This window comes from Stegodyphus dumicola, chromosome 5, assembly GCF_044657685.1.
Source record: "Stegodyphus dumicola isolate Sdum_Otavi_A_Nest chromosome 5, ASM4465768v1".
Lineage (NCBI taxonomy): Eukaryota > Metazoa > Arthropoda > Arachnida > Araneae > Eresidae > Stegodyphus > Stegodyphus dumicola.
In genome coordinates this window covers 93349436-93375168 of record NC_140772.1, presented here as the reverse complement: position 1 = coordinate 93375168, position 25733 = coordinate 93349436, and the positions used below count along the sequence as shown (strand labels likewise).

General features: G+C 34.1%; 1 protein-coding gene across 5 annotated transcripts in view; it reads left to right on the top strand.

Moving 5' to 3' along the window:
• LOC118188464 (cell adhesion molecule Dscam1-like) overlaps positions 1-25733 on the top strand; it is a 572681-nt gene that overhangs the window by 494423 nt on the left and 52525 nt on the right. For all 5 annotated transcript variants that reach the window (XR_015041171.1, XR_015041170.1, XR_015041169.1 and 2 more), the window contains exon 23: positions 14045-14203. Coding sequence is in view for 2 of the 5 variants with exons in the window: in XM_085816872.1 (XP_085672998.1) it covers positions 14045-14203 (159 nt within the window). In the remaining 3 variants the exon portion in view is untranslated. The remainder of the gene's footprint in view (positions 1-14044; positions 14204-25733) is intronic.

The window sequence follows — 25733 nt, the reverse complement described above, 5'->3', positions numbered from 1 at the left end:
ATGTTTGTTCTGAATTTCCTACACTGTGAATTGATGAATCTATTTTATAAATTAAATAATAACTTGTTATTCCAAGACACTTTTCTTTTCGATGTTCAAACTTCTTTCCGTCAGCTGGAATGCACATCTAGACCTTTTTTGAAAGTTCATGTAGTATAGCGAGTGACGCGTTTGCACAGGCATCTATTTTAATACTTCGTTAGAGGTCCTTCAATATTCGTAGGGAGTCGCCTATACGTGCTGTTTGAGGTATCCACACAGGAAAGCGTCTATTGAGGCCTCAGGCCAGAAGAAAGCGGAGGCTACTATTAAAAACCACAATCGATGTCTTGTGCGCAAGCGCGCCCTCATGTTAGAATCATCCATTCCGGAATTCACGTAGAGACAAATTCTGAACAAAATTGGGTATTACGTTCTGCAGAAGTTCTAAATATTGAGAGACCATTAACGCACCCTGGTAACATATTGAGTCGATTAGCCTGTTATTGTAAATTCCACTCCTAACATTAATCGAAAATTGAACGTCAAGGGGAACATGATGAAGTTTTCAGCACCTAGTGGTGGGTGCTCTTTCTATTGTACATTTCGTTCCGTGAAAAGCATGTTTAACACGTTCACGCCGTCGCGGGCGACCGGTGGCCCGCACTAGTCTGTCCCATCGGGCGGCGCATACCACCGGTGGCTCGCACTAGGCTGTCTCATCGAGCGGCGCGTACCACCGGTGGCCCGCACTAGTCTGTCTTATCGGGCGGTGCGTATCACCGGTGAAACGCATTCGATTGTGTTATTAGACTGCTTCTATTGATATTTCTTCTTCTATTGATAGATTCATCAGACGAATCACTTATTTCCATATCCCTGTTATCTATTATTTATTAGGGCAAAAATTAAAAAATAAAATTAAAAAAAAAAAATTCCAACTGCCTTTCTAGTTATAATTATTGGCATAAATCTGAGGTTACGATGAAAAAACCGCACGAGTTACACAACTTGCAAAATAAGTACTCACTATACTATTAGCAAATGTACAACTCGTATACATTCCATTGCATTGACGGAAGACGCGAGCACTGTACCTTTACCATAGGGTGAATCAGTTCAGCACCGCGCCCCCCAAGATCTAGAGCAGCCAAAGAGGCCACACGAGAGCCGCGCACAGAAAGACCAAGCCCAACGCCGGATCCACCCAGGGCAGTTCAACGAACCAAAGGCCCATAGGGGACCCACACCCCGTCGCCCAGGCGTCAGATTTAAAAAAAGAAATATTTACATGGCGAAACAAGGGAAGAGAGAGATACAATTAAGTACATTAACAATATATCAAGGATTGTACAAATTTAACAATAAGAGGTAAAGATTACAAGATTACCAGATAAAGCAAGTTACAGGAAAATGAGTACAGAACACAGAAGGCGTGTTATAAGTTAAGGGCATCACGATAAGACAGAATAGGCCTATTACTGGTTAATGACATCACAATAATACTAAATCTGAATCAAAATTAAATATATTAAATAGGCCAGAGTACATTAGGGAGGATAAAATAATGGCATGGGTACATAACAAATACAAATCAAAGATATGAGCGCATGTGAGTAATAAAAATATAAGTAAGTATAAGGGCAGTACACTATAAATGCGTTACCAATTCAGTATAGAACAATTCAGTATATGACAATGCAGTTAATATTAATCAGCACATATCCGATACAGTACAAAAAATAAATAAATAAATAAATAAATAAATAATATAAAAAGTCAGTATAAATCAGGTAATACAAAGTCAATGCGTAATAAATAGAATCAGAATGGATCAGCACTTAACCAATACGAATAATATAAATATAAATAGTACACTACAAATGACAATATTCAATAGATAACAGGTAAATCAAATTCAATGCTGTAGAAATGCAATCAAGATGAAACAGCACAGAACAAACACGAATAAAATAAATACAAATGCATTATAAATTCAGTATAGAACAAGTAATACAAATATAATAAGTGATACAAATTCAGTGCATAATTAATCTAATCAAGATGAACTCATATAAATGCAATATATAACAGGTAATGTAAATTCAGCGCAGATGCGATACAAATTTAGTATATGAGAGGTAATACAATTCAGTATGTAATAAATGCGACCAAGATGAATCAGCACATATCTAGTATGAATAACATAAATAGAAAGATAAAGGTAGTACACTACAAATGCAGTACAAATACAGTATATAACAATGTGATTAATAGAATTCAGCACATAACAAATACTGTGAATAGAAATATATACAGATTCAGTATATAATAGACAATACAAAGTCAGTGCATAATATATGCAATCAGGATGAATCAGCACATTATAAAAATGAAGAATATAATATGAGGATAAGGGCAGGACACGACAAATGCATTACTAATTCAGTATGTAACAATGCAATCTATATAAATCAGCACATAAGAAATACAAATACTATTAAATATGAATGGAACACAAACTCAGTACAGAACAGATGCATATATTATGAACCATTACTTAACTAATACAGATGATATAAATATGAGTACAAATGCAATATTTGAATATGAGTGCAATATAATTCTGTATGCTATTATATATGCTATTAAATATAAATGCAACACTAATTATTGATGTTAAATGCAACACAAATTATTGAAGATAAATGCAACACAAATATGAATGCAACACAAAAATTATAATATGCTGTTAAATATGAATGCAACACAAATTCAGTACAGAACAGATGCATTTATGTTGAACCAGTACTTAACTAATACAAATGATATAAATATGAGTACAAATGCAATACAGAAGAAACTGCAAATTCAGTATGCAGTAAATAATATGTGCAAGTAATAGAAATCACAGATAAATTGTGTTACATAGTGCAGCATAATTCGTATTACTAACAGTATTGAAACAACACTAGACAATAAATGTCAACATACTAATTCAACATGCAAAGGATATGGTAACAATACAGCTAAATTAATTGATAAATGCAGTAAATGAAACAATTTGACATATAATATAGAAGGTGTAGGAACAGCAAGTAATTAGACAGGTTGACATAAGTCGGTACCAAGATGCATAAGTTTTGACATGATGGCAGTCAGTTTCCGAACAAGATGTCGTTGTTTGATTAAAAACTTACTAAAAGCCTGTTGATGTTGAGCAGGAAAAGGGATATGCAGTTCTCGTGTAAGTTCACAAGAGGATACATAATGCTCAGGCGTACCCGCCTGGCCACAAACACATTGATCAGTTGAAGTGATGTTAAAGCGGGCAAAATATACGGGAAAAGGCCCGTGACCTGTAACATATCTTACCAATTGTGAATTGGCAAGAAGACGAGTCTCATCAACATAGCCCAGGTGATAATGCGCTCTGCGGCCAATATCCTCTGCATCCCAGAGGACCTGCCATTGCATAACTGACTGTAGGTGCAGTTTCCGAAAAAAATGTGATATGGGCCAAGCCAATTCAGGGAGAATTAATAGCATCATCGTTCATGGCCGCTTGCTTAGCTAACTTATCAGCAAGTTCATTTCCAATTGTGCCCATATGAGCACGTGTCCAAAACATTTGAATATTAAGGTGAGCACCTAATCGAAGTAGTTCTTGAAGTTGCGAAATTATTATTGATGGATGCACAGGATTCATTGCAGCAGCCAAGACCGACTGACTGTCCGTTACAATGCAGCAGTTCAATATTTGATGTTCCAGAATATATTTAGTGGCATTGACGATGGCAAAGACCTCTCCCTGGAACACGCTGTTATGTCCATGGAGATGTGCTTTCCATTGATGCAATAAAGTGCCATGGTGAAAAACTGCAAAAGCACAACCAGTATTATCTTCTATTTTTGACCCATCAGTGTAGATGTAATAATCACCATCAGGCAGTTGTATAGATTCACGTAATGTTACATGAACACCAAGTCCATAAGCAGCTGGATGGAGACGTAGTCGATTGTAGGGTCGTTCATAACCTTCAGGAGAATAATGTTCGCCATAGAAGGTGACCTGTTGATTTAGCAATTTAAGTAGTTGTCGTGCTCCCTCCTGTTCCGTTCGGAGATGGAGAGGCAGAAGACCAGTTATTACTTGTAGGGCACTAGTTGAAGTCGTTCGAAAGGCTTTAGATACATTGAGAAGAAAAGAACGTTGGATTGATTGGAGAGACCTTACTTTACGGCCCTGCATTGGTTGACTCCAAACAGCTGCCCCATAGGTCACAATGGGGACAATAACCGTTTGGTACAGAAGTTTCTGTATATGGGGGTTAAGCCCCCACTGAAAACCACTCATCTGTCGGAGGCTATATGCTATGTTATAAGTTTTCTTTTTAATGTGCAAAAGATGTTGAGCCCAGTTCAATTTATCGTCAAAGACAATGCCAAGGTATTTTAACTGACGAACAATCTTTATTCTTTTATTATTAATTTCGATGCGGGGTCGACGTGCCAGAGATCCACCCTTTTTCGGGATTAGGAGTATAAAAGATTTATCTTCAGAAATCTGTAGATTTATATTTAGACATACTGTAGAAAAAAGGTTGCACGTTTCTTGAGCATGGCGTTGAAGCTCTTCTCTTGTTTTGCCACGGACAATAAAAGCGACATCGTCAGCATAGGCATAACTAGATGTATGTACAGGCCATTGTGCAGCTAGAATTTGATTGAAAGTGAGGGTCCATAAGTCAGGGCCCGCACAGGAGCCCTGTGGATAACCTCGATTCTGCAAACGATGGACTTGACCATTATTATGGACAAAAATAAGAGAGCGTTCCGACAAATAATTGCTGAAGGTCTGGAAGAGATTAACAGGGCACTTGGCTTGTTGCAAGGCTTGAATAATGGGCGGCCACCACAAGGTATCGAAGGCGCACTTCAAGTCGACACTGATAAAGGCCGTGTGGTGGCCAGCCAGTTTATTCGTATATATGGCATCGGTAACACCCTTCAGAGCATGCAATGTGGTCTTACCTGCACGGAAACCGTACTGTCGATCGGAAAGAAAATTGGTGTTATGAAGATGATGTTTAAGGCGTTGTACTATTAGCCGTTCAAACACCTTGCCCATAGCTGACAAAAGGCAAATAGGACGGTATGATGTTGAGAGACGGGCATCCCTGTTTTTCTTCAAAAAGAGAATAACTTGACCAACCTTAAATTCAGGTGGAAACGTACCAGTGCGGAAAAGCTTGTTAAAGAAGTCACGGAAGAAAGATAAATTAGATAGGATAATAACTTTAATAATGCCATAATCCACACCATCCAATCCAGGTGCTTTCTTTTTTGGAAGATGATTTCTGAAAGCGTGAAGTCAGGGTCTGGTGTATTATTAGGAGGAGATGTATTCCGGCGAATGTCAGCTTGAAGATGTGTATCTGCTGAAGCATCATTCATTGGAAAAATGTCATTCAGAAGGTTAGAAATCATCTCCTCAGTAGAGCAGATCGTAGGTGAGTCTTGTGATGGTGGAGGAAAATGCAAAACCGCAGGTTTGAATAATTTATCCGATGCTAACTTATGATGTAAACCATAAGTTTCGGTATTATTGGTGCAAAATTCACGCCAAGATTGAAGCTTAGCCTGTAGAATCATTTTTTTATATCGGGCGCGTTCGCGCCGGTAAACTTCTAATAGTCGGTCTGAGGTGCCGAGACTTCGCAATTGTTTGAGCTTCCGTCTCAAAGATCTGCATTTCTGCTGTTGTTGTCCTAAGGAAGAGTTCCACCAGGTAATTGATTGCAATTTCTTTGTATGTCGTTGCGGCAAAAGATCATTACAAATTGCCTGTATCGATGTCATTAGATGGACTGTGAATTCATTCAACTCTGTTGACGTCGTGCAACGATGCAAATGTGGAACTAAATTGCGAAGACATGCAGTAACACGACGACGAAAGACAGCAATTTTATGCCCAGGCAGCCGATAGCGACGGACAATAGATGTACTGGTTGTATGCTCTAATTGAAAGAGAATATACTTATGATCTGATAGACCACTGATATCATCAACCGTCCAATTTTGTACATAGACAGCTGTTGGAAGCGTGGATATAGTGAGATCAGGCCATCCATATGTTGAAGCTTGTTCAAAGGTCGGAGGAGCATCAATAGTGTTATGAAGGACTAGGTTATTTGAGTTAAGAAAATCCTCTAGAAGACGACCTCTAACATCTGTTTGAGGATAACCCCATATTGTACTATGGGCATTAAAATCGCCCGCTATAATATTATGTGGCACTGGGTAATGTTGCCGGATATATTCTAGAAATAGAAGTGCTGATTCCAATGACGCTGTTGGTGGAGAATAAATGGAATAAAGGATAATTTTAATATGAATTAATTCCAGTAATATAGCCACATGATCACGATCAGTCTTGAGAACAAGTGGAGACCATAAGGGATTAAGAATTACGATTGCTGCTCTAGGAGGCTCTGCCTTATTTACATGTTGATATATCGACCAGCGTAGTGGAAAACCCACAATCTTACCATCCCTCGTGTAGGGTTCTTGAACAATTAATATATCAGCTTTAGCATTAACTGCGTAATCAACAGCATGTGCAGTAGCAGCACGAGATTTTTGTAAATTGATCTGGATAAAATTAATACGTTCAAGAGCTGGAGTAAAATCTAGATTCATGGCAGAACTTTTGACACCAGAAGGAGTAGAGGAATTAGCATTATTGTGTGAAGGCAGTGTATTAGAAATTGTAGAAGAGCTGGTAGAAGTACTTCTAGTATTGGGTGATACTTCGAATGTATTCTGCTGTGCGTTGATATGATGGACATTCTGAAGCATAGTAGGGTGTCGGTAGTCATACAAGGTGCCATGCTGGTGGTTGCTGTCTCGACAGTTGATACACTCCGGTAGTTCAGCGTGACAGTCTTTGAGACTGTGGGGGCCAGCGCAATAGGCACAAAACACGGTTGGTGATGTACAGCGCTCCTGCGTGTGCCCATATTGCTGGCACTTGTAACATCTGAGGATGCCCAGAAATTCCGAGATGGGAAGTGCATTCCAACCGAAGAAAAGCTTTCGAACTGCGATGACTGCCTGGAAAGTGGTGGAGTCACATTCGACAATCCAGCGTACTCTTTTAGGGGTACGTTCTTTAAGTTTAAACAAAGGTCGGATTCCATTGTTTTGTATATGAGCAGCTGCACTTAATTCAGCTATCAAATCGTCAGATGAAAGATCTTCAGGAACGTTTCGAATCACACACCTGGGCTTATGACGCTGGCGACGTGTTACAGCAATGTCCAGATTTGTATCTTGAAGTTTATGTTCAAGGCGAGAAATGTCAGATGGAGATCGACAAAAGACTTCTAAACCACCTTGAGGAAGAGAAGAAATACGTTGGACAGCAACTTGAAGCTTATTAAGCGGTGCGTGAACCTGTAGGTCCTCACGCAGTTGAGCAGCTGTTTTCTTTGATTTGGATTTTATTATAATGCTAGGTTGTACTGGCTGTCGAACCACTTCTGCAAAAGTAAAAGGTGTTGGGCTGAAGAGACAGCAGATGATGCAGGTGCTACAGTCGAGGCAGAAGCCAAAGATTTAATAGGCGTGAGAATAGTGGAATCGTGTGTAGTTGCAATTGGCAGAGGTTGTTGATGCAGAAGTTCACAACACACCAAAGTAGAAGTATTTACTTCCGCGTCAGCTGTAGTCGGCGGAGGTATGTAATCCGGACCCTGTAAGGCAAGCTCTTTGAGAGCGTCTAAAGACCGGGTCAATTTATCTCGTAATTCAGATCGTAGAATATGCTTACCACCTCGGAATGTAGTAGCAATAGAGTGTATACAAGTGTATAATAGATTAATTTTATCACTATACAATTGTTCGGTAGTAATCAGTTCAAATGAGTCTAAGTCCTCAATAGGTACTGCGTCTACATGTGCAACAGATGATCGTGACATTGTTACACATATAAATCAAAATCTATATATATCGCATATAAATAAAAATCTATATATATCACTTATAACACAAAGTTATAAGAACTCAAGCAAAAGTAAAAGAAAACTATGATGTTAAGCACCGTTACAACGATGTAAAACAATAAAGTCTAATAAAAACAATTAAATGACATAAGAAATACAGTTCATAAGGAATAATATAAAACAGTCAAAAAGTCAATAAAAATGCTGAAAACACTATTTTTATCAATATAAATAATAGAAAACAAGATTTCGACAAAAAGTTCTGCGTCTCGACAATGTTCAAATATTGACAAAATGAAGGGCCAAAAGGACAAACCCTTTGGAGCTAACATAAATTAAAAGTAGAGTTAAGCCTAGTATACAGGGTGCAAGGTAAATTAGAAGTAGACATAAATATAAAATTTATGACCTAACTCGTTAAATATCAATGATACAGTAATATAAATATTATACAAAGAAAGAACTTTTAATTTTGATTATTTTGATGAAAACCATGTAAAAATAACATAATTAGGTGCTGAGAAATTAATTTTTAAAAACAATTGACCAATTTCTGGACTTAGAAAAATTCCATCGAAAAAGTTAGGCCTACCTCGGTGCCACGTGTTTGGCTGGCGGGAACCTTCCGTAGGGAGGCGGCCGGGGATGTGCACAAAAGTCCGCTAAAAATGCACCAGCCTGAAATCCTTTGTGAATAACACAAAAACACAATTTCACAGAGAAATACTTAGCGCACACACATAAACGACATATCAATCGATGCACTGCACATTCACCACACTTTAACACTAACGGCGCACTTCCGGCGGCAATTTGAACACTCGGAAAAGCACAAAAACCAGGAGCAGAACTGACACACGTCCGACGTCGTTGGTAGTCCACACGGCTCACAACTCGTATACAGGTAATAATAGCCCGCCGCCAGATGAAACGCGGCAAAAATTCGAGCGCTGCCTCACGGCGAAGAACATATAATTTTGGCCCCGGCGTAAACGTGTTAATGCATCCACACTATATCTGCCAAAAGTGTTGGCAGGCCGTCTGTCTGGTTCATGACGAAGTTGCACCATGCGAAACGTTTCTCGACATCTGCGGCCAGTAATGCCTGATCAAGTGTTGGTCGGTATGGTAAATCGTTTAGGATTTTCCAGATGCGACTTTTCGAGAGACCACAGTTTTTATTTATCTTTTTTTATGCTGCTATTCGGATATATGAGGCACATATATGAGGCATATATCATAATGCATCTTTCGTTCGTACTCTCTGCGTTAGGCCGATCAGCTGGATCGAAGTTGTCTGGTTACGTAACCTGTCTCCCTTAAATGTTTTACAGCCTGTAGGATAGTTTAGTATGAAGGATTCGGGGCTGCAGAAAAAGTTGCATCGAGGTGATGCTTTTTGCGACACGATTGTGTACGATCTGCATATTGTCTACTCTATTTGTAAAGATAATACGTAGAAGGAGGCACCCCGCGGTGTTTGAATCATAGTCTCCTCGACTGTGAATTACAAACAATGCCACTGTGAAAAGATACGAACTCGTTTTTCGTCCGCTAATTAATCTTTTATCCCTTTCGTTCAAGTTTCGTGACATCACAGTTTCGAAAATCGCGGAAAAACATATGGGCGTTTTCAGTGTTGTGTTTTTAGCATTCATGTGCATATAGTGTCTTATCGATGACGCTGTACAACTTTTGTAATTCATTTTCCCCTCCTATCTGGTCTCGGTTTCAAGATAGGAATGCTAACTTCGCCGTTTTTCACGGGGGGTGGCGGTGTTAGCGGTTTCTCTGGTAGTTGTTGAAGGAGTTAATGCACTCTTGCATGCTTTACTATAGCTTCTAGACTGTTCTATAATTCTGTTTCATAATTTTCCATAAATGGTTTCGCAACATATTTAAAATTTTTGATATATATATATTAGATATGATTTTTTTTTTCATTTTTTGAAGGAGCTAGATTTCTGGTTGAGATGTATTTTATTTCCTTTGTTCAATACAAAGCCAATAATTTCATTGCTCACAGTTTCTACATGTAAAGTTAATTAAATCAATGCTATGATTTTTTTATCAAGAAAACTTTCGTTTGTTTCATTTGCAGTTGCTGCTTCTAAAATAAAATTTGTGGACACAGCTTAGTACTATGTAATAGCTCAGCATTTTAAAACTTTTATAAAGGAAATTTGTATGCATATTGCTGTTAATCACTAAGAGAACTGCATGAGGTTCTGCGTCAAAGATTAACATTACTATTATACAAAGACTTATCGAGGAAAAAGTTTGAAACGCATGTCAGCTCTTGTAGTGTTTTTAATCTTTGACCTTTCTGTATAAATTCTAATTCGTTCTGCTTCTGAACACATTTCATCAGAATCCATAGCACTGATACCTTCAGTAACATTGTGAGGTGTATATTACTTTTAATAATAGTTATTTTAACTTGTTAGCCTTTTCTGCTTTTTATTTAATTTTTCGTGTTTGCATTCCAAGATGTAAATGAGTTACGTTTAACGAGGATGTAATTAAACTGAAAAAAAAGATTAAGTCACTGCATATTTCTCTGTTGAGGGCGCATGTTGTTGTATCTACCAGGTGTTTGAATTCCGAATCTCGGCTTCGGGTTTTTACGCCTAAGTTTAATATCACACCGATGTAAGTGTCTGAGTCAACTTGCTAGGTTAAATTAATTTGTGTAACCTTGAATTATTAACTCAACTTTAAATTTCGTTTAATTTACCATTATCATTAGTTTTATCCCCATAAGAGGATGGCGAATTTGTAAACACAGATTATTATTTACAGCTCAATTATTTACAGACTGTGCAGTCTGTAAATAATTGAGTTCAATAAAAGGGTCCTTTACACCCTTCCCCTGTTGTATTCATCTGTTAGTCTTAGATATACGTTGCTAACGGACTTTCGTGTACATCTAGTGACGGTGTATGCTAGCCAAGTGTACTAGACATCAAACATATCTTAAGCGTCCTTCTTTGTATTCTTATCGCCATTTAACTCATTTATAATGTCCATAAGCTTTAAGGGATGACTAGGATCTTAGAAACTGGTATATTTATATAGAGGGTACTTAGCCCTTTCTGTTAGGTTTCATTTGGTAGAATTTATAGAATAGATGTAATTTAATAAGTATGAACAATTGGTGTAATTCTTTAATTTTAGAAAAAAAAAACCTTCATACTTTTGTCTAATTAATAAGATCTACACTATGTTTTGATTCAGGAACGTCAAAAGATTTACTAATTGTTCTACAAAGAACATTTTTCTCATTGATCAAATTTTCTATGAAAAATTCCTACGAGACTTCAAGCTTCGCATAATTTTAGGAAAATGCTTCCTTTGATAAAATCTATCGGAATTTATTATATTATTTTACTGATTTAATTTCTTAAACTGGAACCACGAGTTTCCAAGCAATTATCGTAGGGGATATTGAGCTACTTCAATCGTTTTGAAACATCTGTATGAACAATAAATAAATGTAGAAAAATTTAAGATTGTTATAAAAGCACTAGTACACTATTACTTTATCTAGAGAAAAATATTTTGATTACAAATACATAAAACTGTAGGATAATTTAGATAAAAGTGAATTATTAAATTTATTGTCTCTTTAATTGATTATATTTTAATAAAATAATTATTAAACATAAATAATATGAAACAGAATTCGTATATAGCCAGTCTGAATTATTTATTCAGACTGAACATTTAAAATGTAAAGTTTAGTTGAATTTAACGAGCAGTGAAACGTTGAGTAAAATATGCAAAGAGTACTCTGCATTATTTGATTTTTGAGTGTTATTTCCGAATAGACCACATATCTTGTATGCAGTCATGATTTTAACAAGCGGGAAGTTACGAATGACTTGCTGCGTGAATCTCATTATAGTGTTTCGGTCATTAAACTGAGTTAGAGACTGTACCACACATCGTGATCATCAAGTTAGATGACACTACACCAGGCCTTATGACTAGGATAATTATATCGGTAGCTGTAAATTTAAAGATTCCAATTCATTTATTGACAGGGTTCAAAATTAAGCTACAAAAGCTCATATCAGAATAACTTGTTCTCAGAATTTAACTAAATAAAAATAAAAATAAAATTAATATGTTTAATGGTAACAGTTCATTGAAATAATAAATGAAAAACCGGTTGCAATCTAATATTAGGGTTATAATAATAATAGTGACAGATTTTGAGTAACTGGATTTTTATTGGAAAATATTTGCAAAAAAGGATCAAACAGAAATCTGTTGAAAATACGAGTAATTGCAATATCTAAATTACTGCGATAAATTTCTCCAGAAATACTCATAATATTACTTTTACTTATTATATTGCGAAAATAATGCTAATTTTTGATTATTCAGATGTCAAAATTATTCGTGCATTGCGTAATATTTTTTATCTTAGAAATAGAGTGGCTAAACTCTTTGTCAGGGATTTAGTTCTAAACATTTTTTACTTCTAATGTTTTAAAATATAAAATGAAATTGATATTTCTTTCCGAAATTTAGTTCATTTCATGTTGTCACACATGCCACTAACTGTGAATAGGCAAATAGATTTAGCAAAGAAATCGTATTAAAGTGCTTATTCAGAATACGAAAGATACTGCTAAATAAAAAAAAAATGCATTAAAAACTGATTTCGTGCAAGATAACTCAATAATTGATCTTTTTATAGATTTCAGTGATTTAAAACATGAAAAAAACATTACTGTATTGTAACGCATTTCAATAATTAAGACAATAAAAGTCAAATGTTGTAGAACATGCTGATGTTCTAATAATTTCGTTATTTTCAAATAACATCATTTAATTTCTGCGCGAACTATAATGGTATCAAACAAATCGTATTTTAGATAAAAAATGCAATAAACCAATGAAACATATTCAGCCGAAGTTAAAAGGATATTTAATTTATAAAGCAGCGTAAATTTTCCAGAGGAATCAAACTTTCATATTTTCTCAAAACATTTTCATACTTGACAGAAAACTCCTATGTAAACTTATCATTCATACATTTTCTTCTTATTATTTGCATATAATTATGTAAATATTGATCTTAGGTGTAAATATAGATCTACGTTGCTATGAATAATTTCAAAATCAAATTTAAGAAGATCAAGTTTTATAAGAAAACATGAAACTGCAGATTATTCTTATTAATTGAAACTATAAAGAAATAGGTGCCATATATTAGTGTACATATATTTCGAAATAACGTAATTTACGGCCGATGATACTGCATTTCAAAGCATTAATATGCTAATGTAAAACTTATACAGAGAAATATTTGTGCTGTCTTTATAATATATTAAATTTGGAAACAAAAAGCAACTTACATAGTCAATAGTTCAAGTAATATCTATTACTTAGTGGGTCTTGTACTTTTGAATTTGTTTACGATCAAGGGCGCGAACAAAATACTATTGGCACTTCATTTTATTTTTATTATCAGAAAATAATGATAGTTTTTAATTTTTCAGATGTCAAAATGCAAATGTCATGCATTGCGTAATATTTTTTTATCTTTGAAATAGAGTGGCTAAACTATTTGTCAGGAATTTAATTCTAAAATTTTTTTTTACTTTTAATGTTTAAAAATATAAAATGAAATTGACATTTCTTTCAGAAATTTAGTTCATTTCATGTTGTCACACCTGTCACTAACTCTGAATAGGCAAATAGATTTTGGAAATAAATCCTATGTAATGTGCTTATTCATGTTAATAATAACACCGGATTAGCATACTTTGTTGAATAACTGAGCCGTGCTCAAACATTAGTTTTTAAGATAAAAGAGAAGCATCCAGTCAAAATTTATTTAAACTCACAAATGTTGAAATGCGTAAACTTATTCTAATACACCTCTACTTAAAGCTGAAACTCCTATAATGATCTTTCAAGACTTTCAAGTTTCTGTTGTTTATGATCAAAGTCTGGTGTAATTCCTTTGTTACTTAAATAGTGCTTACTTGCTTCAAACTTTTGTACTGCATGGTAGCTATCAGTTCTGTCTTTTTCATTTTCAGAATACGAATCCCAAAAGGCTGTCACAGACTCTTTACTTATGTCAGAGGTATCCCAGAAGTCCTTGAGTGGCAAACAGTCTGTTAATGGATCACATTATTCATCGCCCACACGGGGACAGCATCAGTTTGCTAGCAGCAAAAGTGGCGGAGAGCAGAGACGTAAGTTCTGACTGTGCATTATTTATTTTAACATTACTATTATGTGCTTTTTAGAACGGAATGCATTTCTCGCTTGATGAATAAAATGAAACAAAATGGGCAGTAAGTATTGAGATGTGCTTTTAAAAGACGATGAATATATGAACTGATTTAATGCGGGTTTAATATTTCTGAATAAAGATGGAAAGACATCATGACTTCGACTCGTGTTGCTATCAAAATTATTTGTCACATTAACATTTTCAGTGTTGATGCAGAAAATATGCGTAAGATGTAGTGAGATATATTGAAAATAAATCTTGTTCCAGCTGCAAATGAGCTTAAAGATTTGCTTAGATATAACATTAACTGTGTTTTATCCTTGAAACGTTTATAGGAGTAGTATCCATTTCAGAGAATTATTCAGCAATATTATCGCAAGTAATATTATGCTAAAAACTTAAACTGAAAAAAATGAGAACATGTTTTGTAACCACGTCTCACAAAAGAAAATAAATAATTGTTTTAAATCTGCTAGCCCTTTAAATAAACGTAGAAAGAGTGGAAGAAAAAAAAATCAATGTTTTCAACTAACATGAATTGATAGGAATTTAAAGCTTTGATGAAGAATTTCAAATTGTACTGTGTATAAATGTAGAACATACGTAAATGAGAAAAAAATCACATTACTATTTTGAATCTACTAGTACAACAATTAGGTGAAGGTTCGCAAATGGCAGGCCTAGCACACAATCAAAATGAAAAATATTGACATACCTGTAAAATTATATTGGGAGGTGGTCACCCCAATGTACAAGAATTATTAAATTTCATTAAACATTTCATTAAAATTCAATCGTACTGTATTTTTCAGTACGATTTCTTACAGAAGATATTTCAGGTACTGATTAGAAAATATGTTCAGACAAAATTTAATTCATCATATGGGATTTAAGGTTGAACTGACGTTTGTGTAACTGGTTTGCTTTTTAAAAGGACATTAATTTTTCTTTTAATTTTGCTTTTCCCAAAGCTTATTTTTTAAGAACTAACAGTTTATTGATCTGAGTTGCAATTCAAATTTATTTCAATTGATAACTGATAATGTTTGATCCTTTAAAAACTTCCGAGGAGAAAGTTTATTAAATTAAATTTCTTTTTATGAAATCTTAATTCATAACTTAAGTTTGTTTGGTTTTACTCTTTGATTTTATTGCTGTTAATTTAATTATTCTTATTTTGATTAGAAACCAAGAAACTTTCTGCTCACTTGTTTTACTGATTTGTGAATTTATTCGTCATTTTTTTTAAGTTTCTCGCTTATACACAAATGTCGTGACGTTGATGACAGAGAAGATATCCACCACTTTCTTTTCTAAAACAAATCCAAGAAAATCGTGGGATAAACTCCTTGAATATAATCATGATGAAATCGGGAAATTTCCTTTAAATGCTGAGATGTCCTCTGAGGATAGCTTAGGGATAGATTTCGTTCGTTAGTTGAACTCCTTTACTATTTTTAAGGATGTATCTTCTCATTCTTTAATGCAATTATTGTTAATGTTATTCAAACAGCTGCAATGAAATGGTATTACATTAAGCGGCGTCTCCTGTATATGTACATCTATGTAATTACAAATAAAGAAAAGAAAGAATCATAATTTTAAAAAGTACATTAAAAACACGGTCTTTAAGCTCGAACTGCAGTCTCAGTTTAAAATGCTGAGTAGAATTGAAGCTAAATAAAAGAAGGAAAGTATTTATCTAAATTATTAACATTTGTACCAAGTAGTGTCGGTACAGGTCAGTTCGACGCCAACAGTTCGACGCCAGCGTTTCGACGCGTGGTCAATTCGACACGAGGTCGTTTCGACGCGGCGTCAGTTCGACACCATACTTTTTTCTTTTGTTTGACGCCACACTTTTCGTATTTTTATTTATTTTTAGAACAAGTTTGCATCATCATTCAAATAAATTTGGTGTTTCACACCCACATTATGGGAATTCATAGATGGTCTTAGGCGTGTTCAAAAATCAATTGATCTGTTATGAACAATTTGCACGTGGAGATGAACCGCCGCACAAGCGGAATGGGTATCTGCGTGCTGCTATGAAAATTAAAATAATAGTTGAAGATTTGGAAATCGAGAAATGATGGAATACCTGAAAGATGTGGCTCATAACTTTGCAATGGATTAGTATAATAACAGTTCTGTGAAGTAATCTTATTTATCTGTAATTATATTTGTCTGCAATATAACTACTTTGTAAACATATGTTTATTTACCATTTGTGTGTTTTGCCTTTTTAATGCTGTTTTATGAAATAAATCAATAAAAAAAAAAACCCTCCCTCATGTCCCGGAGGCTTGATGTTGGCGAGGGGGCTTCTCACTAATCTGGGACGCAAACAAAAATCTAGAACACTTTCACACATATACACACATATATTTATTTCAAATATGCATGCAAACAATCGCTAATTCAATAAATAAAAATCAGTCATATTACTTATTTATATTACTTCATATTTATTCTAAAAATAAATAAAAATACAAAAAAAAAAAAAAAAAAAAAAAAATGGTGTCGAACTGCCCAGGCGTCGAAGCGTATAGCGTCGAACTGCCCCGGCCTCGAACTGCTCCGGCGTCAAAACGTTGGCGTCGAACTGTCGGCCTGCTTCGAGTAGAGTTAATTTCTTCAACTTATGTTCTCTAAGAAAAATCGCATAATATGTTAATACATCCAAAAATATGAATTTTCGTGGCAATATTTGGACATGTATAGGACAGATTTAACATGAAAACAGTGTTAATTTAATATTATATATCCAAATTCTTGTGTCAGAAGATCTCATATCTTCAGCTAAGCGCTCCAAAAACTAAAAAACGTGGAAGTTATAGATTTAGCTTGCATCCTCTGAAAATTAAATGTAACTTAGTATTTGATGCACACTGTTTGCTACGTTTAATGATTTTGTAATTACATATCTCGAGATACTTAAATTTGAAGTATTTTGTTTGTATAACAGCATGATGCACATGCTAACCGCATAATATCTCATACTGAAGTTATTTATGAAGGTATTAAATAAATGGATTTCCTATAAGAGAAAAAGAATCAATCATAGAACGGCAGTTTCCTACATGTTTGAAGTTAAAGCTATTTTTTCTTTAAAATCATAATATTATAATAATAATAATTATACAGCACTTTCTGTTAGATCTGAGAGTGATGGGTTATTGGAATCTTTAAAGATAGCTCTGTGGTGATTAGGTGTTCCGTGGTCGATAAGTTCTGATTATTAGGTGGTTCTGATTATTAGGTTACTAGGTATTTGTGGGTTCTAATTATTAGGAACACAGTAAAGTTTAATTTAATACTTTAATAAATCTCCACTTAAGAGTTAACGTAAAGATTCACTCTTCAGTCTTTGCTATGGCGAAATACAATTATAATTTTAATGTGCTTTTTCAACCATAGCTTACCTTTTTACCCAGAATCAGCTTCAATAGCTATGATTTAGGCATCAGTAATCACTATCTGCTACCGTCCCCCGGCTCCATCCTCCAGCTTGCTCCGCCATGCCTAGGCCCAGACTCGGACTGACCTTTTTCCAGACAGCAGATAATATCAGCTGTTAAATTCAGACATCAGACAAATCTCCGGTTCTATTCAACCTACTCATTCTCCTACTTCATCTCCCAAATATGATGTATAACCATCTGGAGCGTAAGACCTGCATGAAATAATTAGAAGTTTTTTTTAATTATACAAAAAACCTGATGTGGACACCACATGACTTTCTTGAACGGCCTATTAAATTATACACGTTTTTTGCTGCATTTCATTTAAACTTAGATTCTCGGATTTCATGGGAGATATGTTTCACATTGAAATAATTCAATTCTCACCTCTCAGAAAGGCACAAATGTATAAAAATTCAAATCATCTTCACTAAAAATTGTAAAATACAGAAACACACAAAACACCAAATGTAGTTAGAAACAGTTAAAAAATTGTTACAAATAAAATTTAGAGTTTCTAAGCAAAAGTTATTAATTCGTCCAGGGGACAAAAAGACAGAAGTTTCCGTTCACAAAACCAAAAGTTTACTTTTGGTCCCACTTGGCAAAAATACACTGGTGTTGGTGCAGAAATTGACTTAATTCACCTTTATGCTGAGAGTTTTAAATGTAAACTAAAAGCGACTTCGTGAGGCTTAGTAGCACTTTAACAAAATTTAAATTGTTGATAATTCTACAAGTACTTCGTACATATTAAGTAAAGGCATGAAAACGTTAATCTGAACATAAAAAGAACATAATTTAATCTTATTTAAAGCGAAAAGTGCACAATTTACGAACATATAAGAATAAAAAACTGAACTCACCGAGTTGAGTAAAAGAGTGGGTATATATATATGTGTGTGTGTGTGTGTGTATTTTTAAAATTAGCAGCTCAACACGCAATTTTCGACCAACTAGGTCTCACAACTTTTTAAATTTACTACTTTCTACTTTTATATATATACATATATAGGTATGTTTGATGGTATAATATTCCTTCAGTAATATTAGTCATTATAGACCTAGATTTATTTTGATGAAATAGAGAGAGAAGTTATAACTTAGATTTATATATAGAAATATTTTCTTGAAAGAGGGAATTAAAAATTATTTTAATTTATTGCTTTCAAGCAATAGAGTAAAATAATATTTGAGAATACTTAAGTTTTAGATACAAGAAATACAATTAATTATTAGTGAACAATATTTTATATTCCTTTTGAAAGAATGATTCGTGTGAGGAAATATCTATAGGGTTTTGAAGTTAAATTTGCCATTTTGGAAGACTTGGAAGGACAGAAGAAAGAAAGAATTCTTATGAGGCTTTATATTTTTATCTACCCAAATTCATTTCGATGAAAGCGTGAGAGAAAGCAAACTGCTGTTTCATTGTTCTTTGTTTATACTATCTATAATTATATTTCTATCTATTCTATTACATTGACTTATTGCAAAAGACTTTTGCTTAAGACTAAGTTAGATATCTGCGTTCTGTTGCACTTTAGTTTTAATCTTCTGAAGTGCTACATGAGAAAAAATAATAAATCCGTTGTGATTAGTTTCCAGTTGAACGTAAATTATTTAGCACACTATTTATGATTTACTTACAATCACGAATAGAAAAAAATTGAAAACATCTTTAAAAAATTAGAAAACATAAACAAAGAAATAAATAATTATAAAATAAAAACCTTAATTTAAAGATTAGTTCTAGAAACTACGCACAAGCGGAAAAGAGTTATAACATTTACAAAAATTAAGTATAACCATATATGTTTAAAAAATTCCCGTATTTTGTTACGTAGAAATTCAGGTTTAATTAGTATTGGAATTAAAATTACGCTTTTTAAGATTATAACATTTTTTCTTTAAAATTATTTTCAATACATTTAACATAAAATTATTACATGAATTAATTCCTCCTCGGTATACTTTAGTGATAGATAAAAGCATGTTACTCATTTATAATTTTCTTTTTTAAATTTGGCATTGGTATTTTTGTCTAATGTATCTCAAGTCCACCGGCCGAGCGGTCGAAGTCACTGAACACTGGTAATTCGAGATGGTTCAAATTCTAGTACGCGGGATCTATCAATTACTAATTACTACTGAAAATGACTTGCCTTCACCATGCTGCTGCACCATATGCATTCTTCCATTCACGGCTCGCGTAAGCAGGATATGCGCTGCGGATATTTAGAATATCTTCCTATACAAGCACATGCAAATAACGATGCCTTATTATACCATTATACATTTCTTTCGCATTTACCTCAAAAACTGTGCGTCGTATAGGTATAGTTCTTTTGGTGTTTTTTATGTATCTGAATGCGAGGAATCTGGCTGGGAAGAGTTTGAGCGTGCTTGATGGACACACACCAGTGATGGGTCACCCTGTAGGTACTAGTTATAAGATATGGTTCATACATCACGTTAGCAAATTATTCTTATTACAGTAAAAGTTAATGTTTTCAAAATTACCCGCTTTAGTTTATTTAGTATTTAGTTTACTATAAACAAAGTTTAATTATATATTGATAATAATTTAGCATTTAATAAGGAAATACTTTGCTTTTTCGAACAATCTGACCTGTCTTGACGATGATTTAAGTAAGGCCAACTAAAAATTCCGTTATTTGTTCTCTTCTACTTCAAATCCGTATTAGATAATTCTTTAATATTTTATCACAATTATATTTGGTCATTTTGGTTGCCAAAGCAACCATTCTTCTCTAAACTATTAGAATGTCGCAACTGTTACTTAAAATATAAAAAAAAAATGCAATGCTCTTTTATCTATAATATTAGAAAAGTTTTCCGTTTAATGCCCTGTCGCGTATTGTACGGACAATTTTCGTGAGGTTACCGGATACATATTTGAGGCAAAACTCCTATTTTTGGAACACCGATGCATTATTCTCATCATAGAGTTCTTTTCACGACGATAAACCTCTAGTATTTTCTGTATCCATCACTCTGCAGATATTTAGTGAGGCTGATTGTTATACAGCCTTTTGAATATACTGTATCTTAAATAAAAAATTAAAATAAATTTATTAACAATAATACAATTTAATTTAAAGACAACTTTCTCTCCTCTATGGATATTGTTATATTTCTTCATTAAATCTCAAAACGGTGAGAGGGGACTACGTACTCTGCCAGGGCCCGCCCCCAAAAAGCCTGTAGATTAAGAAAAATCTGAGAAGTTTCAGATTTTAACGGTCTCCCAAAGGCCCATCAGCAAATCTATATGCCCCGCCAGAAGCGAAAGTGGGCCTATACTAAGCCCCTAAATCAGAGAAGGGCAAACTACAGCCCGACGGAAGTTTCTGTCCGGCCCGCGGATAAAAATTTTATTTTACGGTCCGAAACAAATTAAAAGAAGTACATATTTATATATTATTTATCCATTTCCTTTTGTACTTTGTTTAAATATTTTTTCTTCCTTTTTTTCAAAGTACTGATGATATTTTTACTTTCTCTATTTTTGCTCTATAAAACATAAATCGACGGAAATTGCAAGCACAGACAGCTTCCAATCGGTAAAGTGTTAAAGGCGGAAGTTCTTTGTTAGTTATAGTTGTAGATTAGCGCCAAAAAGCGTTATCTCTTTCTCTAGCAGACATCTTAATTATCTTAACTTAAAACTTAATAAAACTTAATCTGTTTGCTGGGCATCTAGCTAAGAACGACTTGTCTCGTTTCCCGAGGTTAAATTAAATACCATCAGTAAATCAAGAGAAGCTTAAGAATTATGAAGATGGCTTGAAAAGAATTACATTTTGAGTTCGAACGCAGATTTCAGTGCCATTCAAACAGAACTGGATATTTGTACCATGGCTTTCAACGTAAATTGTGAAGCAGTGAGGTCAGATTTGCAGCTTGAATTAATTGATTTGCAATCTAAAAATCATCTCAATAGTTGATTCTAAATATGCCAAAGTTTGAGTTTTACAAATCGTTATCTAAAGTAAGTTTCTCAAATTTAATACCTCATGCCGAGAAAATCAGTGCTATTTTTGCTTCTTTTTATATATGTGAACAAGTATTTTCAACTATAAACCTTAGAAAGAATTATTTCAGAAGTAGACTGACAAATGAGCATTTAGCCTCGTTCCTTAGAATCAGTATATCTCACATCGAACCTCAATATAAGGAACGTTTTAAAAATGAAATCGCAATTTAATTTATCTCATTAACATATTTAACTTCTAATATCTGTATATTGTTTTTAAAATTTTAGAGAAACTTATCTTAGTCCGCCAAACGTTTTTCTTTCGATTTTTGGCCCGCGACCACAAACGTTTGCCCATCCCTGCACTAAATGGCCTGATATTCATTCCGATTTTGTAAAATTTCAGTGATTATTTTACTTAACTACCTAAGGTAATATTTTTAAGCTTTCCACCCAACAAATATTCTTAACAGAAATTGTAATTTTGGCACTTTTCTAGGCCTCTAAAAGTTTTACACGTTATTAAATACTTCGTTTCATAGTTCCTCAGCAGGCATTTCCAAATCTACAGAAACGGACTTTTTCATAGCTTATAAATTTGCTTTTCTATATAGAGAATTCATTTTAATCAACTTTGTGTCTTGGTTTCAATTTCATATTTACATTATGTAAGCACAAACGTAAGTTATAAGAATGCTTATTCATAGGATGAAACAAAGTGAATTTTTGCCTCAAATTGAAGCATTCATCCACAACGTTTCTTTAATTTGGAAAGCCATTTTCCACAATAAATTTATCTAAATTAAAACAGTAATGACTTCTTTATCTTTCACGAGATATGGTACCTTAATTAAATTCATTACGGAAAGCAATAATCGAAGTGAACAAATCCATTGGCACATATATTTGTTAATATATGAAGATCGAGAGCTCTAGAATGTTTACAATAATGAATTAAGCAGTTGTAAAAGCTAATATATTTATGAAACTTCCAAAGCCGAACTTTCGTCAAATAGAAAAAGTAATGAAGTTGTAAATATACTGAAGATGCAAGAATTGTTGGGATTCTGAATATTTAATTACCGATCGTTCTGTATGGAGGTTAAATCATGACTATTACATCTATATATTAATCATATGCATTACCTTAAAGACAAAATGAATTACTCTAAAAATTCGTCACGGAAATCATTCTATTTTGAAATCAGTCCAACGGTTAGCACACAAAATATGAGCGTCTAAACAACAAAATGCCATTAGTTTTGGCGTCGTCATGGCTTTAATATCCAATGAATTGAAATTTGTTGTTTCCCAGTCCGATGAAAGCAGAAGATAAGGTATGCGTTTAAACTGTTATCGTATTCAAAAGCACAAGTTCGTGCAGCGCTTCATATTGGAATTCCATACCGCTGTTTGGTCTTTGCTATTCATATAGTGGAGTTTCTAGTTTAGTTATATAGTTTATGCCACAATATATAGTTTATGCCACAATATATGGTTTATGCTGCAATCGGTGATCGTATTTCGTGACAGTGTATCCCAGAAGGAAATGTGATACACCATAATAGGTTCTGAGTAAGGAGGCGGACGTTAGAGTGCACTAATTGCCGCATACGATGTTATGCGATATTTTACCTACCGTCCCCAACCGGAGTTACTTTGTTGAGTGAACAGGATGTTTCTGCTGCTTTAATATTGACTCTACTTGTTTCGCGATGTTTGGCTGCTGCAAGTTTGATGTCCAGCTGTAGTTTGCCAGTGATTCCGTTAACAAAAATCATTGCTGTGAATGTGGCTAATGGTGTCACACCATAGTTACGTGGTCCTGAATGGCACGTGATGTCTTCAGCAACGACTCTTACTTCTGCTTCAGCAATAGTTTGAGGTAACAGTAACGCTATCTAACTTTCATCTCTACTGTACAGGCAGACCATATTCTCCCGATCATCCTATACGCCGTTTTTCAAAAAGATTACGTCCAGCTGTACACTGTTTGGCTCAAGCTAAATGCACTGAAAATAGCTATAAGGTATCGTTTGTTCTTTAACTAGTTATTTTATATTAATCAGCTTTCCTATCCTCGTTATTTCCACTTTCCTACCAGAATGTAAATGTTTAGCTCGCGTGATTTTCAAATGAACCAGAAAGAAGAGAATATTTAAGAAAGGTTTAAGAAGGTAGAATCAGAGCGTGCTCTACCTGCTGAATGCCACGCTTTTAAATTCATTCTCTTTGTAGCATTATTCTGCGGTGTTGCATTATTCTTGCCATTAGGTTTGTTATGCAGACCTTAAGCCAGAACCAGATTGGGCATTATTCTAACTGTGCAGCCTTTAGGCTACTTCCTTTTCTTAGTTTTAGTTGTCCACTACCTTTTACGTAAGCCATAATTGTTGGCATTTGTGAGCACGAGTGGTGCCGTATGTTAACTTTTATTTGAGTCAAATAAAAGGGGCCCTTCACACTTAAGACAAAACCCGTTTTTTTTTAACAAACGACAAACTTCTAATATGTTATAAATGTAGTTGCTTAAAACTTTAACTCGAAATGTTCGCTATTCAAGCAGCAAAATTTCTGGTATTCATACACTGAATGTGGCAATTTAATTTCAACAACAAATGGTTAAAAGATATGTTGTTATCTTCAATATATCTATCCCGATCCGGCTGGTATTTTGACTGGAGAAATAACTACTGCTGTCCTCATTAAAGTACATGGTTAATGTAGATTTTATTAAACGGAAAACTGTAGAGATTTGCTTACTAGTTAAGAAAATGAAACAAGTTGCTCAAAATATAAAAATGATAAATTTAGTATATTAAATGCATCATATAGGGTAAATAGGTATACTTTTAGCAGAATTATCTGAAACACGAATGCTGACAGATGCGATTATATTCTCAGCTCGCATTATAAACGAATAAGACATTATAGCTCAAATCATGGGACTCCTCTTGATAACGATGAAGAAGAAGAACTTTATTGTTTCACTCAATGAGTGCCCGTAAATCAAAGCAGACCTGACACGTGAATGTACTTAAGAGTGATGCTACGGCTTCTTCCGCTGCTTTATATCAAAGCAGTCTTTCATATTTACGTCATAAGCAGTCTAGACAGTACCTCATGCATGATATATTTTTCTCTTTTAAGAGTCTAAGGGTTTTACATTTGTACGCTATTAGTAAAAGTCAAACTTTTGTCGAATCTAAAATTATGTACGAGTAATATCTTGAAATGCGTGCTAAGATTTTCCACTCGAGCTTTAGTATTTTGTGTACATATTATTGCATATAATTTGATCACAAAATACAGATATTGCTTTAGAGCATTGGTTTCCAACTTGTTTTAATTCGAAAAAAACTCTTTGGCATGAGGTTTTTAAGCAAATAAAATTTAAATTAACATTTTAATTTAGAAAATTCAATTAAATATACATTGCTGGATTTGTGAAACATTCAGGAGAGAGTTTATTAAGCGTTGCAAACAAATATTCGTATTTGTAGTTATAGCAAACACTGGAAGGAAATTATCTATCAGCAAAGAGCAGAATCGTAGTCTGTAACTATCTTTTATTTTCTTTAATTGGCTGACTTTCATTGCACATAAAGGTTTAATTAAGTTAACAGTCTTACCACTTTCTTGTGTAATGTAGATTTTTAAATTTTAAAGGCAATAATTCACTCTAAATATGGAAATTTGAAGTTGAAATTGTATTGCGTGTAGTTACAAACTAAATTTTACATTATTAATGCCGTCTCTCGATTCAGGATTTTTGAAGTGCTGCAGAGTAGGGAAGTATTAATGCATTACTAATGAAATGACATTTGTTCTTTACATAAGCATCAGAATCCTTATTCCCCAGAATGCAAAATCATCTAATTATCTAATGGATCCTTGCATACAGGAAACCAAATTGGCTTTAAGAAGCTTCAGTTCCTACAGAAATACGCACAGAAAGGGATCTCATGTGAATTTATTAATGGCATTATTTTAAAACTGGAGAATTTCGAATTGTTAATAAAGTT